A 14385-nucleotide genomic window follows, 5' to 3' on the forward strand; every position below is an offset into this window, starting at 1 on the left:
ATATAGAGGAAATTTCACCAAATAATTGTGTTTGATAATGACCAGAGCTAAGCCCAATAAGTTTGGGTTGAACCTAGCCCACCAATACGAAAGAAACTCAACATAATTTAAGCCCAATATGTTTTGCCTGGACAACAATATTACATTAACAATATAGGATGCCTTTCCATGACCATGCCCATAATAATATTTCAAAATCACTCTTTTGGCAAGAGAAGAGAAAAAGCTTCAACCATTGAGTTCAAGTTGAGACTAACTACCTCTTAGTTTAATAATTTTTTTCGTTTCATATTTTTCCTTGTTTTAATTTTAAGGAAAACTCAAATTTGGAAATCCCTAAGTTATAAATAAAAATAATAATAAAAAGTCCAAATTATGGTAATGTAAAAATAGAACTTACAGGTAATGTATGATTTGTTTAATAAAAATATTATGACAAAAGTATTACTAATTATGATAACATCAAACTTTTGGTGGACCCCTGTCTAACACTCGATTAATTCTATCACAAATAATAGGATTAAAAATTGTTAAAAGACTTCCTTCTCAAGAAAATGCTGACATGGCAAATAACTGTATTATCTAAACCAACCTAACTAATTCCAATTACAAAGAAACCCTCACAAAAGATCAAAGATTCTTCCAAGTATCAAACATAACTGTATTAGGGTAGGCACGGTACGGTATGGTACGGTATGGAGCTCATATCGTTATCGATATTGGAAATTTAAATCAATATGATACGGTATGGGATTATCGTTTGCCAAAATTCGTACCATACCGTACCGTTCTAAATAAATATCGGTATAGTATCGGTACCATTTCGGTATCAAAATGACACAACTAAAAAATAAATCAATTCAATATTCAACATATTCATTCACCAAAATAAGTGATGCCTAAGTTACAAATTCAAAGTTTCAACATATTCAATATCCAAATCCTAATCAACATATTCAATATCCAAATAAACCAAATCAATATTTATCCATCAATAGATTCATCAAATCCAAATGGTTAAAACTCATGCCTTATGGCTTACAAACCAAAATAGTTAAAATTATGCATTATGGCTTAAAAAAATACAAACACAACAAGAGAATGAAAAAATAAAAAATTATATTTCAGTACTATTCGGTACGGTATGGTATTGACCGGTACCAAAATCTTGATACCGCTACCATATCATATTCTATTGATACGGTATGGTACGGTACCGAATATCTACCCATACCAAATGAAACGGCATCGTCCCAAAGCCACACTCACCGCCTCATCAAAGATTCATCAATTCTAACAAATGTATAATTTGTTTTTTTATTTTATTTTTATAATTATGACAAAAGTATTACTAATTATGAAAACATCAAACTTTTGGTGGACACCTCAGTGTGTAACACTCGATTAATTGTATCACAAAACATAAATAATAGGATTAAAAATTGTTAAAAGACTTCCTTCCCAAGAAAATGCTGACATGGCATATAACTGTATTGTCTTAACCAACCTAACTAATTCCAATTACAAAGAAACCCTCACAAAAGATCAAAGATTCTTCCAAGTATCAAACATAACTGTATTAGGGTAGGCACGGTACGGTATGGTACGGTATGGAGCTCATATCGTTATCGATATTGGAAATTTAAAAGGCCAAAAGCCACACTCACCGCTTCATCAACCTTCCACAAGATTTCTGCTTAAACCCCTATTTTTCTTTTTCTCTTCATAACCCATCAATCTCCTCCAACAAAACCCACTTCCCAGAATTCAGAAAAACCCAATTCAGTTCATCAAGATCTCTGCTTTTTTTTACTTCTCCAATGTCGACTTCTTCTTCTCACCAAGAAAACCCTGAACCCAAGAAAGTCCAATTCCCATTGGACTCAACTGCGTACCAAATCCTCGATGAAATTGGCTTCGGCGTCAGCGCTGTTGTTTACAAAGCCATATGTTTGCCGATGAACAACACAATCGTGGCAATCAAGTCTATCGATCTCGATCAATCCCGGGCCGATTTCGACAACATTCTAAGTGAAACCAAGACGCTCTCTCTTCTTTCACACCCCAATATCCTCAGCGCCTATTGTTCTTTCACTGTGGACCGTCATCTTTGGGTCGTCATGCCGTTCATGTCCGCCGGGTCTCTCCAATCCATAATCTCCTCTGCTTTCCCCGACGGCCTACCTGAGCCCTGCATTGCCGTCGTCCTCAAGGAGACACTGAACGCCATGTCGTACCTTCATGACCAAGGGCACCTTCACAGAGACATCAAGGCTGGTAATATCTTGATTGACTTCAATGGGTGGGTTAAAGTTGCAGACTTTGGGGTTTCTGCATCTGTTTCTGAGGCCAATTTGAGTGGAGAGTCTTCGATTCGGTTAAACGACGTTGCTGGGACGCCGTATTGGATAGCGCCTGAGGTGATACACTCGCACAACGGCTACGGATGCAAGGCGGATGTATGGTCTTTTGGTATCACAGCTCTGGAATTGGCTCATGGGGGGCCTCCTCTGTCTAACTTGCCTCCTTCAAAATCTCTGCTTTTGAAGATCATGAAGAGGTTCTGCTTTTCGGATTATGAAAATTATCAGGACAAGAATTACAAGAGCAAGAAGTTCTCTAAGGCCTTTAAGGACTTGGTGGGTTGTTGTCTTGATCAGGACCCGAACAAGAGGCCCACTGCGGAGAGGTTGCTGAGGCACTCGTTTTTCAAGAATTGCAAGGGCTTGGATTTTCTGGTGAAGAATGTGCTTCTGGGTTTGCCCAGCGTTGAGGAAAGGTGCAAGAAAACCCGGGGTTTGGGTGGGCTGATGAAGGAGAAGGGTATTAATGCTGAGCATGGTGAGGATGAAGAGGAAGATGATGAAGGTAGCTCAGCGAGGCAGAGGGCTAAGCACAGAAGGATTAGTGGGTGGAATTTCAATGAGGATGAGTTTGTTCTCGACCCTGTGTTCCCAGTTGAGCCTGAAGGCGATTCTGCTGTGAAAATGGTTCGGTTTGGTGGAGAAACCATCATCCAGGACAGGGGAGGTGAGTGGAGTGAGTCGAATCCGAGTTCACCGGGTCGGGTTGGGGAGGAGGCCAAGAGTGAGAATGTGGGTGTGATAGGAGCTGAGAGGGAAGCAATGGCGGTGGGTGAGCATAGTGAGAATGTGGGCGAGACAGGGGGATTGTTGGGTGGTGGTGGTGTTGATGTGGAAGCCCTGGTGGGTGCCCTGAGTGGAAATGTGGGTGGTAGTATGGATATGGAAATAATGTTGGGTAAGCTGGCGGATTTCGTAGGGAGCTTGGATGAGCAGAGGCAGAAAATTCTGACATTGTTTGGCATGGTGAGAGAGGTGGATGCTAGGCAGGTGATCAGAGAGGAGGAGATGGGGCAAGTGATTGAGAGGCTGAGGGTGGAGTTGGAGAACGAGAGGGAGAGGAATTTCCAGTTGGAGATGGAATTGGAGTCTCTAAGGATTCAGGTTTCTGGTGCACATAGCAGCACTGGGGCTGGTATTGATTGAGATATGTTAGTTGAATTTTGAGGCAGGACATGCATGCATATTTGCAAATTGCAAGAGAGTTTTGCTTAATGGTGAATTCTTGGCATGCTTTTGTGTCTAGTTGTTCTCATACAGAAGAATACAGATTCCTTTGTTGTACTTTCGATGGACACAATTTCATCTATTGAGGTCATTCATGCAAATTGCCAACATCTTGTATCGGTCTCATTGTTTTCACTATTGATACTGAATACTGATACAAAACATTTACAACATTTGTCAGAGTCCGTTTGTTTTCTTATAAAGGGATATTAGGGAGTGCGAATGCTAAGAAGTTACCTAGGAATGTGGCTTTGTAGCAGTCATTGGCACAAAGACCCTGTTTTATCGTCGGAGGGCCAAAATATTCATGATCCAATGAAAGTCAAAGACCCTGTTTGTTTTCTTATAAAATAATATTAGTGTGGGTCAGGACAGGAATACTAAGAAATTATTTATAAATGTTAAATTGTATGTTTTGTGGGAGCTTTAAAAGTCTGTTTAGGGAAGAAGAAGAGTTATTACTAGTAAGATATTTTGATAGCGACGTAGTGTCTTAATTATACAAGTATTGGTATTTTCGAGATTTCTCCTTAAGAATCGAGGCTCGAACAATGTTTGAACTTTGAAGTGTGCTTAGTCATCTACCTACTGTGTAGGTAATCAAAGGCCTCATTCTTTGCTTAGGCATTTACTTTCTCATAGAAAAGATTCTGATGTTGAAAAATTTCATTAAACAAGGAAGATTCTGATGTTGTATGTGTTTCAAGCAAATGAGTATATGAGTTGTAATACATGTTCATACAGTTGTTGTTGGGCTCTCTCTCCCCCATCCCTCTCCCTCTGTGTGATCTCTTGAGTTTTCCATAGGTACTGGTGGGATGGCATGTCATTTTGTTAACAAGGCAAGTAGAGCAGATTGGGGACCTGTTAGAGTGGAATGATAGTTTATTTCAGAGGCAGATACCATTTTGGAAGCTAGGTAGAAAATTTTAGGGAGGAGGTAGAGCTTTCCCTGGGATAGAGTTATATTGTTTTTGCTATTTTGAACTGAGTATTATCGGGGATAGTTGGGGTTGAGGGGTGGTTGTTTTCTAGCTGATGGACTTCTGGTCAATCTTGCTCTGTAAATTTCTTCTAACAAAATTGCTGTTTCTTATCAAATAAATTCTGGAAGTAAAATACATTTCTTGTGGTTGCATTCTCCTGTTCCTTTAAGATTTTTTGTATTTTCTTTTTGTTCCTTGATTGAAGATGGTTTCTCCTTGTTTATTATTTGGTATGGAAGGAGAATTTTAACATCTTCCACAAAATTGACGTCAGTTTTTTTTTTTTTTGGGATAAAAAAATTTATATTTACTCTTTTTTTGGTGAGGGAAGGGAGAATGGGTTTTGGGGTATGGTGGAAACGAAGGAGAGAGAGTGAGAAGTACAGTGCACGGTGGGGTTTTGGATTGGAGAGGAATGGTGATTGGGTAGGGATAGGGGCCGTTGTTTTGGCTAAGGGAGGGGACTGAGTTTTGGGTCACAGAGAGAGAGAGAGAGAGAGAGAGAGAGAGAGAGATGCTGTAATGGGTTTGGGTTTTTTTTTTTTTTTTTTTAATTTTTTATGTTTCTGTTTTATCTTTTAACTTTTTTAATCAATTAGAATGTTCATTAATTTTAAAAAATATTTATCTGCATTTTTTAAAAGGTTTTATTGTAAAACTTATTTTTGGAACTAAAAAAAGTTTTTTTTAGGGAAGTATACTTCGTTTTTATTTTCAAATATTTATTTAATTGAACTTTTAGTGTTTATTTTTTAAATTTAATTGCTTAAGTTAAGTTGTAAATTGAAGGAAATATAAAGTTAATATATATAGTAAGGATAAATTTGGGAACAAAAGATATATTGTCTAATGCATTAATGTCATTGTTTAAGTGTAGAGAAAATGACACATGTCATAAAAAGAAGGGGTAAATTACTCAAATTGTCCTCAAACTTATACCCGATTTACATTTCGGTCCTTCAATTAAATTATTCGGTCAAATGGTCCATCTCTATATTAATCGCTCCATTGATCCTACTTTTACATTATGTTAATGTTGCTGTCAAAAATAAGGGTAAAATCGTCCATAACCGCACTAGGTGATAAAGTGGTGAAATATAGGTGATAAAGTGGTGATATATAAGCGATAAAGTGGTGATACATAGGTGATACAGTAGTGATAAAGAGGTGATAAATGGGTCAAAAGTCTTATTTGCCCCCATAAATGTAGCATGTGCTGCTCACATGACTAAATTTAACAAAAAATATAACGCTAGGACCAAAGCGCTGATTAATAAAAAATTAGTGGACCATTTGAACGAATAATTTAATTTAAAGAGCAAAATGTAAATCGAGTACAAATTTAAAGATCATTTGAATAATTTACCCTAAAAAAATGAAAAAAAATTCAAAAGAAAAAATTAGAATAAAAGTTGCTAGCATTCTCCTTCAAAAAATTCAAATGGGCTTGCGTATCTCTTAGAGCATTTCCAGCAGTTTGCCCTTTGCCATGGCAAGGGGAGCCCTAGGGCAGCTACTATTCACGTGAATAGTGGATGCCCGAGCCCCCCCTAGCAAAGTGTGTTTCCAGCAGTTGCCATTTGCCATGGCAAATACTATTCTTTTTTTTTTTCACAACTTTTTTTATTTAATAATTAATTTGGATAATATTTTCAGATAAGATTTTTGAGTTCCTACGTGTCAATACTATTCATATCGGATAATATTTTCGGATAGGTGGGACATGTGATGTGTCAAAGTGCACATGAGGATGGCTGTCATTTTAACAATATTACAACGATAGGTGAAAATATCATATGATATACCATTTAAAAAAAGAAAAGAAAAGAAAGAAATAGTTCCCCACGTGGGATGGGGATTTGGGGTACTCCTACCATTCCAGACACGAACATGATATAACGGAATCATAGATGAATTAGCTTAGTACAAAGGTTGATGCAACTCCCCACCCAAAGCATGACCCTTGAATATTTCAATAGAGAGTTGGGGAACTCTTGTTGAAATATATCATAGCCGACCCGATTTATTACGTCATACCAAAATGTCCTACCCGATTTACTATATCTACCATGTCAAAAAGGACCTACCCAATTTACTATATCGACCATACCAAAATGTCCTACCCGATTACCCGATTTACTATATCTACCATACCAAAAAGGACCTACCCAATTTAGTATGTCTACCAAGCCTAAAATATCCTACCCGTCCAAGACGACCTCCGCCACGTGCATACCCCCACGCATGTCTTAATAGCAAGCCACCACGTGCGCCCTAACACCTTCTCACAATCCACTACTGTTTGTCGTCATGTCCTGCACGTATTCGAAGGGCACGTCAGACACCTCCAGCTGGGATAACATGGATCCTCGACGGTCTTATTCATAGATCACTCATAAACGTTCACTAACTTAAACATCGGAGAGAGTTTGACCGATATCACACCGATGCCTTTTATAGTGATCTTTTCCTCTTTGTGTGTAGGTGATCCCATACCATAACTTAGGTTTCGGCCCCGCTGAAGCTTCATTGTTGGTTGTGCTAAAAACACCTACAACAATTGATATTAAATATTTTGCCATTGGATGTTTTTTTTAACCGTTGAGATTGAATGGATTAATCATGGCCATGAGATGAAGCTTAATCAGCATTATTATTTTTATTTTATTTTAAAAACAGTTTCTGGGATTTTGAAGAAATTTTGTTTGAATTCTAAAATGTCTGAGGTGCCCTCTTGAACTGAAATTCCTCGTTTTGTTTTTTCATGGCAAACATTTCAAACTAATCCTTTCATTTCCATCCCAAATTCAATTGATGGTATTGGATATTACTGACTAGGTCAACATTTTTGTCTTTCTTTTCCTCTTTGTTTTTGTGGTGCATGTATGCGTAGCCTGCTGACATGCATACCAAATGCCCAAGTCCCTATCAAATTCCTCTCAAGTGTGGAGAGATAGATCTAGGCTTTATTTAATTAGTTATGTTTTATAAATTATTTGATGGACACGTTAGTGGTGGGAGACTAGAGACTTCAAACTCGGTCAAAAAAATGTGTTTTTACTTGGTCTAACAAATGACCTTTATTTGGTCCAACCCCTCCAATAGAATATTCTTCTCCTGGCTGCGTGAAGTCTCTACAGAGTGCCTAAAAATATATATTAGAGTTTTCAGAAGAAAGTAAATATTTTTTTAATGTGAAAGGAGATTTGAATTTATGATATTTTTTTAAAAAAAAAAGAAAAGTATGGTTTATTAGTGTAACTGCATGTACTTCTTTTTTTTAAACAAGCAATATTGAGGGAGGGAGGAATTGAACCTAGGATCTCTGGTGTAGGGGTAAATGCTCATAACCACTTGACTTACAAATCCCTCACAACTGCATATGCTTCTTAATATTATATTTCGGGTTCTTCAAGGAAAATATTGTTTTGAAAAATATACTCTTTTTTAAATACAAATGATAATTTAAATTACTTTAATGGCATGTTTACTAATCCGTAGTTGGATTAGGAGGAATTCAATGCTGGAATTGAATTGAGGAGAATTTGATTCTAAATTCCTATTGAAGTTGTTTACTAAACCATATGGATTGAGGAGAGTCAGATTCCAAATTCCTTTTAAAGTTGTTTACCATATGGATTTAGGAGAGTCAGATTCCAAATTCCTATTAAAGTTGTTTACTAAACCATATGGAATTGGGGTAGAATTGGTACTAATTACTAAAATGTCTTCATTTTTAGATTAAAGTAGATGACAAATTTGAAAATTTTAAAATTATGTGAGGATATAATAGGTAAAAAATATGAATTTCTAATGAGTTAGTTCCCCGGAAATTAGAATATCATCTCCCACCAAAGAATTGAATTCCTCCAAAATCAGGAATTCAATTCCTAATTTTGTGTGGACCCCTCTTACTTTTTAATTCTTTGATGTGAAGTAAACACATGAATCCTCCATATGTGGAATTCAATTCTTGATAAGAATTCCAATTCCTAATTAATAAACACACCATAAATTAATTTACTTTATTGAAATTAAACTCAAACTCAAGAGGCTCGACTCTACCTTAACCAGCCGACATAATCTACCTATGCTTAGAGAATGTACTTAAAAACTATCTAAAATGATATTCGAATTTGTGTTATTTTCGTAAAAAATAATTATAATTTTTGGGGCTTGGCCACAACGCACCACCTTGTTTTCTTTTGCTGATTGTGCCAAAAGCTTCATTGACTTAGCCGCAGAGAAGTTCCAACAACATGAGACGTAATTGACTTGGACAAAATGCGTGGCCAATTTTGAGACGTAAACTTGATTAATATCCAAACATATAACAAGTTGATGGTGGTCCTTTGCAATTAGGAACAAATTACTTGTGGAGATGTCATATGAAATAAGCCCGTCTTTTCAAAGGCAAATTAAACATTTGAAGTTTCTGTTTGTTTTAGTGAAACAGATATACAATACAAGTTCTGTTTGAGAACTGTGGAGAAATGTCACTAAATCCGTAGCTAATTGGTAACTATAAATTAAATAATCAATGGATTCTCTCTCTCTCTCTCTCTCTCTCTCTCTCTCTCTCTCTCTCTCTCTCTCTCTCATATTATTGTAATGTAAGTAGAGAAAGTTATTAGTCGTCATTGAAATACATAGTCACAGAAGTCAGCCGGCCGTGGCCATGGTATCTTGCTGATTAAGAAAACTGAAAACATTTTTCAACATATTTTTATTTTTAAATTTTCATAAAGCTTAGTTTTACCTTAATTTATGAGTCAATACTCTGTCGTTTATGGTCCTTTAAAAGGAGGTGGAGGGTGTAGGTAGTTGATTCTTGTGTGTGTTGAGAGAACGCACATACCAAGCACAAAACTTGCCACAATAGAAGAAGATATGGAGACTTCTTCTAAGCTCCCCCTTCATATCTGCCATGTCCACAAGCTTTCAATCTTCATCAACCGGACACATATATTCTTCCACTCTATAGCTTTAGTCTTCTTGCTTTACTACAGAGCTTCTTTCTTCTTCTTCCATGACACTACCAAAACCAAAGCAACCACCTTAGCATGGCTTCTTGTGTTTGTCTCGGAAATCCTCCTATCCTTCGAGTGGCTCCTCAGCCAGTCTTTTCGATGGCGTCCCGTTTCACGAATCGCGTTCCCGGAGAGGCTACCTGGCGATGATAAGCTCCCAGCTGTTGATGTGTTCATCTGCACTGCGGATCCGGAGAAGGAACCGACTGTTGGAGTGATGAACACTGTGTTATCTGCCATGGCAATGGACTATCCTCCAGATAAACTTCATGTGTATCTGTCTGATGATGGTGGTGCTGCTGTGACTTTGAAGGGTATGAGAGAGGCTAGGAGGTTTGCAAAGTGGTGGCTTCCATTTTGTAGGAGGTATGGGATCAAGTGCAGGGCTCCGGAGGCTTATTTCTCTACAGAAGAGGAGGATGCTGATTTTGGCGGCAGCGAGTTCATTCAAGACAGAGAAGATATTAAGGTGAATGAGAGTTGAAATTTTTGTATACTAACCAACACAACATTTTATTACTGACAAAGCTGGCCATACAAGCTATATAATTAATTTGGGCATTAAATGAAAAAGAAAACTATAACATCTCAACTGAATATCTAGTGTACGATTTCGAATTAACTGTACGTGACCAATTTATTAGAGAGATGATATACAAAATGAACTGTGAATAGGACACACGAAAACAGTACTCAAATGTGACAGTATATTATATATTATTTAATGGTGTTTCTAGCTACCAGAGTTGATGAGGGAGATTTGGGTGCAGGAGAAATATGAGGTGTTCAAGAAAAGAGTAAGAGAAAAAGCAACGGTTGGGGACACAAGGAGCAGACTGGGTCGAGATCACCCTGCAGTGATTGAGGTATATATTAACATTTGGTATTGTTTGTTGACTAATTTGGTTTTGATATATATTATCATCAATTTAAAGAAATCTTTTACTTTTACACCTTCTAAATAAATATCAATGGTGGTGACACTTGTAGCAAGTTAGTATTCAAAATAAAAAGGAGAGTCAAATTCTAATCAAGCATGTAGAAACAAATATAATTTATAAATAGAGCTATATTTAAAACCTCGTCCCTAGATATAATTTTTGGGAATATGTTGAGAGTAAGCCTTGATTTGTGAGCACATCACAACAAACCAAGTTTCCAAGTTCTTCTGCGGTTTGCCAACCGACAAGTATGCATTTTCCAACATAAATTCATGATCATAACCCATATCTGGACATTTGGCAGGTTATACAAGAAGCATCCAGTGATGATGCAATTCGAGAGAATGAAACCAAAAATATGCCTCTCCTTGTTTATGTTTCTCGTGAGAAAAGGCCTTCTCATCCTCACTATTTTAAAGCTGGAGCGCTTAATGTTTTAGTATGTATCTTTTTTTTTTTTTTTTTTCGCTAATCTTATAGTAATATTCTCTTATCAAATATCTATAATATGTTACGCATTACCAAAGCTATGAATCTAGCACCACACATTCAAACTAATAATTCATTTTATCATCGACCCAAAGTGACAGTTTGACATAACTTATATATGCCCGACTGTTTGACAAGTGAACAATTTTTCTACAAATTCATGTATTTATTTATTTATATTTACGTGTAAATTAATATATTGTGCACTTATATGTTGTTTTTCAGCTACGAGTCTCTGGTGTGATAAGCAATTCTCCTTACATATTAGGGCTAGATTGTGACATGCATTGCCATGATCCAAGTTCGGCTCGGCAAGCAATGTGTTTCCATCTTGACCCAAAGATATCACCCTCCCTAGCACTTGTTCAATTCCCTCAAAAATTTCACAACATCAGTAATAATGATATCTATGACAGTCAGCTGAGGTCGGTATTTTCGGTATGGATTCAAGGACAAAACTTCACTTTAGTTATACATGAATTAATATATTTAATTACAAATTAGCCCCTAAATATAATTAAAGATAATCATATATACATATATATTTTATGTGCAATAATATATCTGACAATTTTATGACTTGTTGGTCTTGACTACTTTCAAAGCTGCTATGGCAAGGTTATGATGGGGTTGGAGGGCCATGTGTGTCTGGTACGGGCTATTACATCAAGAGGTTGTCTTTATGTTCAAACTCCATACATGAAGGTATGTCTTTGTATATATTGTTTTACTTGGATCGACTTGGTAATTGCAGCTGCTATTAACTACTTGAGCTACGAACCTCTTCTTCATTAAAAATATATATTCTTAGACATTATATAAGTATGTATTTGTATTAATCCATGTATATATTTCTTTCTTGTATGTTATAATTAATCACAAGTTTCTATAGCTAATTACTAGTTTCACTATTGAATTTCCAGATGGGGATCCCATGAAACTTAGACAATCTTATGGTCCATCCAATGAGTTCATCAAATCCCTCCACCAAAACAACAAGCCTGATATGCTCATCCACAGAAAGAATGCATTGCTAAATGAAGCCCAACTTCTAGCCTCTTGTGCCTTCGAAAATGGCACCGAATGGGGGGAAGAGGCAAGTACAGATACTTTTAAAATTATACCCATTGAATCATTCAACTTAATAATATTAATAATTATTGTGGTCTTTCTTTCATTTATGGCAGGTTGGTTTCATGTATGGGTCTGTGGTTGAAGATTACTTCACAGGGTTTCGTTTGCATTGCAAAGGTTGGATTTCTGTGTATTGTAATCCACCAAGGCCACAGTTCTTGGGCAGTGGCACCACCAATTTGGATGACTTTTTAGTCCAAGGGACTAGATGGACCTCTGGGTTGGTTGATGTTGCTATCTCCAAGTTTTGTCCTCTTATATATGGCCCTTTGAAAACGCACACTTTCGTTCAAAGCATGTGTTATGCAGAACTTGCTCTTTTCCCCATTTTGTATTTCTTGCCATTGTGGTGCTTTGCTACCATACCTCAGCTCTGCCTACTCAACGGCATTCCTTTGTACCCAGAGGTAATTAAAGTTTATATATATATATATATATATATATATATTTCTTCCTATCAAATATCTTTTATGCAAAGGATTCAAGATAAAGAGTACTTATCTTTAAGGAAATCCTTGTATATAATAAAAAAAATATCTATTTTTTGTCACGATATTTGACAATAAAGATTGTGAATCTGAACTATTAACACCAATTAAAAGCCTCAATAATTATGGGTGTTTAGTTGTTATTAACCCCTAATTGGGCACATATATGTGTTACTATACTAACTAAATGACACAAACAATTATAAGTAGGGACATGTATCTATGTTCATTTAGAGGGCAATAACTACTAAACATCCATGAATATTCAGGTCATTTTTACTAGTGTGAGTAAGTTTATTCTTGATTGAGTGTGTGGATTATATACACAGTTTGACAGTCTGACAATCTCACAATATAAGTATTTATCTTATAGTCATTCATTCTATTCTACCGCCCTCATAAAAAAACAATTCTCGTCATAAAATCTTCAATTTGATTTAGAGTCATGCAATATCCTAATATATATTGGTCTTGTTCTTGGATTTGCAGGTCTCAAATTCATACTTCATCGTATTTTCGTTCGTATTCCTATCGTCGATTTCAAAACATTTATACGAAGTTCTCTCAACGGGATTTACATTTCGACATTGGATAAATGAGCAAAGGATATGGATGATGAAGTCAGTTACATCTCACTTATATGGCAGTGTGGATGCCTTCATGAAGAAAATTGGTATGAGAGAAGCCAGTTTCTTCCCAACCAACAAAGTTGACGATGTTGACCAACTCAAGCGTTACAATATGGGGGTATTTGATTTCCAAACATCAATATTATTTCTTGCTCCAATGGCTGCTCTGGTGATCTTGAACATGGCTTCCTTTGCTGTTGGGATTTCTAGAGTCATCTTTTCGGGGGAGTTGGACAAATTTTTCATACAAGTTTTCATACCCTTTTATGTCATTTTGATGAACTACCCTATCGTTGAAGGGATGCTGATAAGGAAAGACAGGGGTCGCATTCCACCATCAGTCACATTACTCTCTGCCATAGTTTCCTTGATTTTCTATTTTTTGGGTTCTATTATTTTCATGTAGCAATGCCGATAGAGACATGGGCGATGTCCATGATAGTTCCATTTTTCTGAGTTAATAATATGGTTTGTTTGCTTTTATTGTTCAAATTATTATTTTTTAATACAAGCAATAGTCTAAATTACAAAAATGAATAGGGTTTCTCGCACACACTACTAAGGTGTCAAGATGATTCAAACCTAAAACCATTGCTCTGTAAGTCAAGGTTATTTTCTTTTCTTTTTCGAATATAACCGATAGTCTAAACTATATAAGAGGGAGGGTTTGTCACACACACTACTATGATGTCATAAAAGTTCAAACATGCTACCACTAATCTGCAAGTCAATGTCCTTTTCTTTTATTCACTAAAGAATTCTACTACTTTTGCCTTCAAATTAGACTTTCTATAGAGTGGAGCCATAATATGGAAGAAATTTCATCAATAATTGTGTTTGGCAATGACCATAGCTAAGCCCAACAAGTTTGGGTTGAACCTAGCGTAGCCTAAACTCAACATAATTGAAGCCCAATATGTTTCGACTGGATAGCAACATTACATTAATAATATAGGATGCCTCTCCATGACCATGCCCAAAATACTTCTGAACCCCTCTCATGTTGACTGCCCTTTTTCAAAATCACTCTTACGGCAAGAGAAGAGAAAAAGCTTCAAACATTGAGTTCAAGTTAAGACTAGGGTTGGGCGAGGTCCA

At 36.4% G+C, this 14385-nt stretch overlaps 1 protein-coding gene and 1 pseudogene across 2 annotated transcripts; both read left to right on the forward strand.

The window, feature by feature from the left end:
• LOC18791636 (serine/threonine-protein kinase BLUS1) lies at positions 1682-3686 on the forward strand. Its single transcript, XM_020554990.1, has one exon. It carries the CDS (start codon positions 1821-1823, stop codon positions 3507-3509), a length of 1689 nt encoding a protein of 562 aa, XP_020410579.1. The 5' UTR covers positions 1682-1820; the 3' UTR covers positions 3510-3686.
• Positions 9314-13770, forward strand: LOC18793027 (annotated as a pseudogene). Its single transcript, XR_002269944.1, has 8 exons — positions 9314-10075; positions 10377-10472; positions 10852-10986; positions 11262-11474; positions 11642-11741; positions 11960-12132; positions 12224-12577; positions 13148-13770. The product of XR_002269944.1 is annotated as a cellulose synthase-like protein G2 (transcript).

Source organism: Prunus persica, chromosome G1 (assembly GCF_000346465.2).
Source record: "Prunus persica cultivar Lovell chromosome G1, Prunus_persica_NCBIv2, whole genome shotgun sequence".
Classification (NCBI taxonomy): domain Eukaryota; kingdom Viridiplantae; phylum Streptophyta; class Magnoliopsida; order Rosales; family Rosaceae; genus Prunus; species Prunus persica.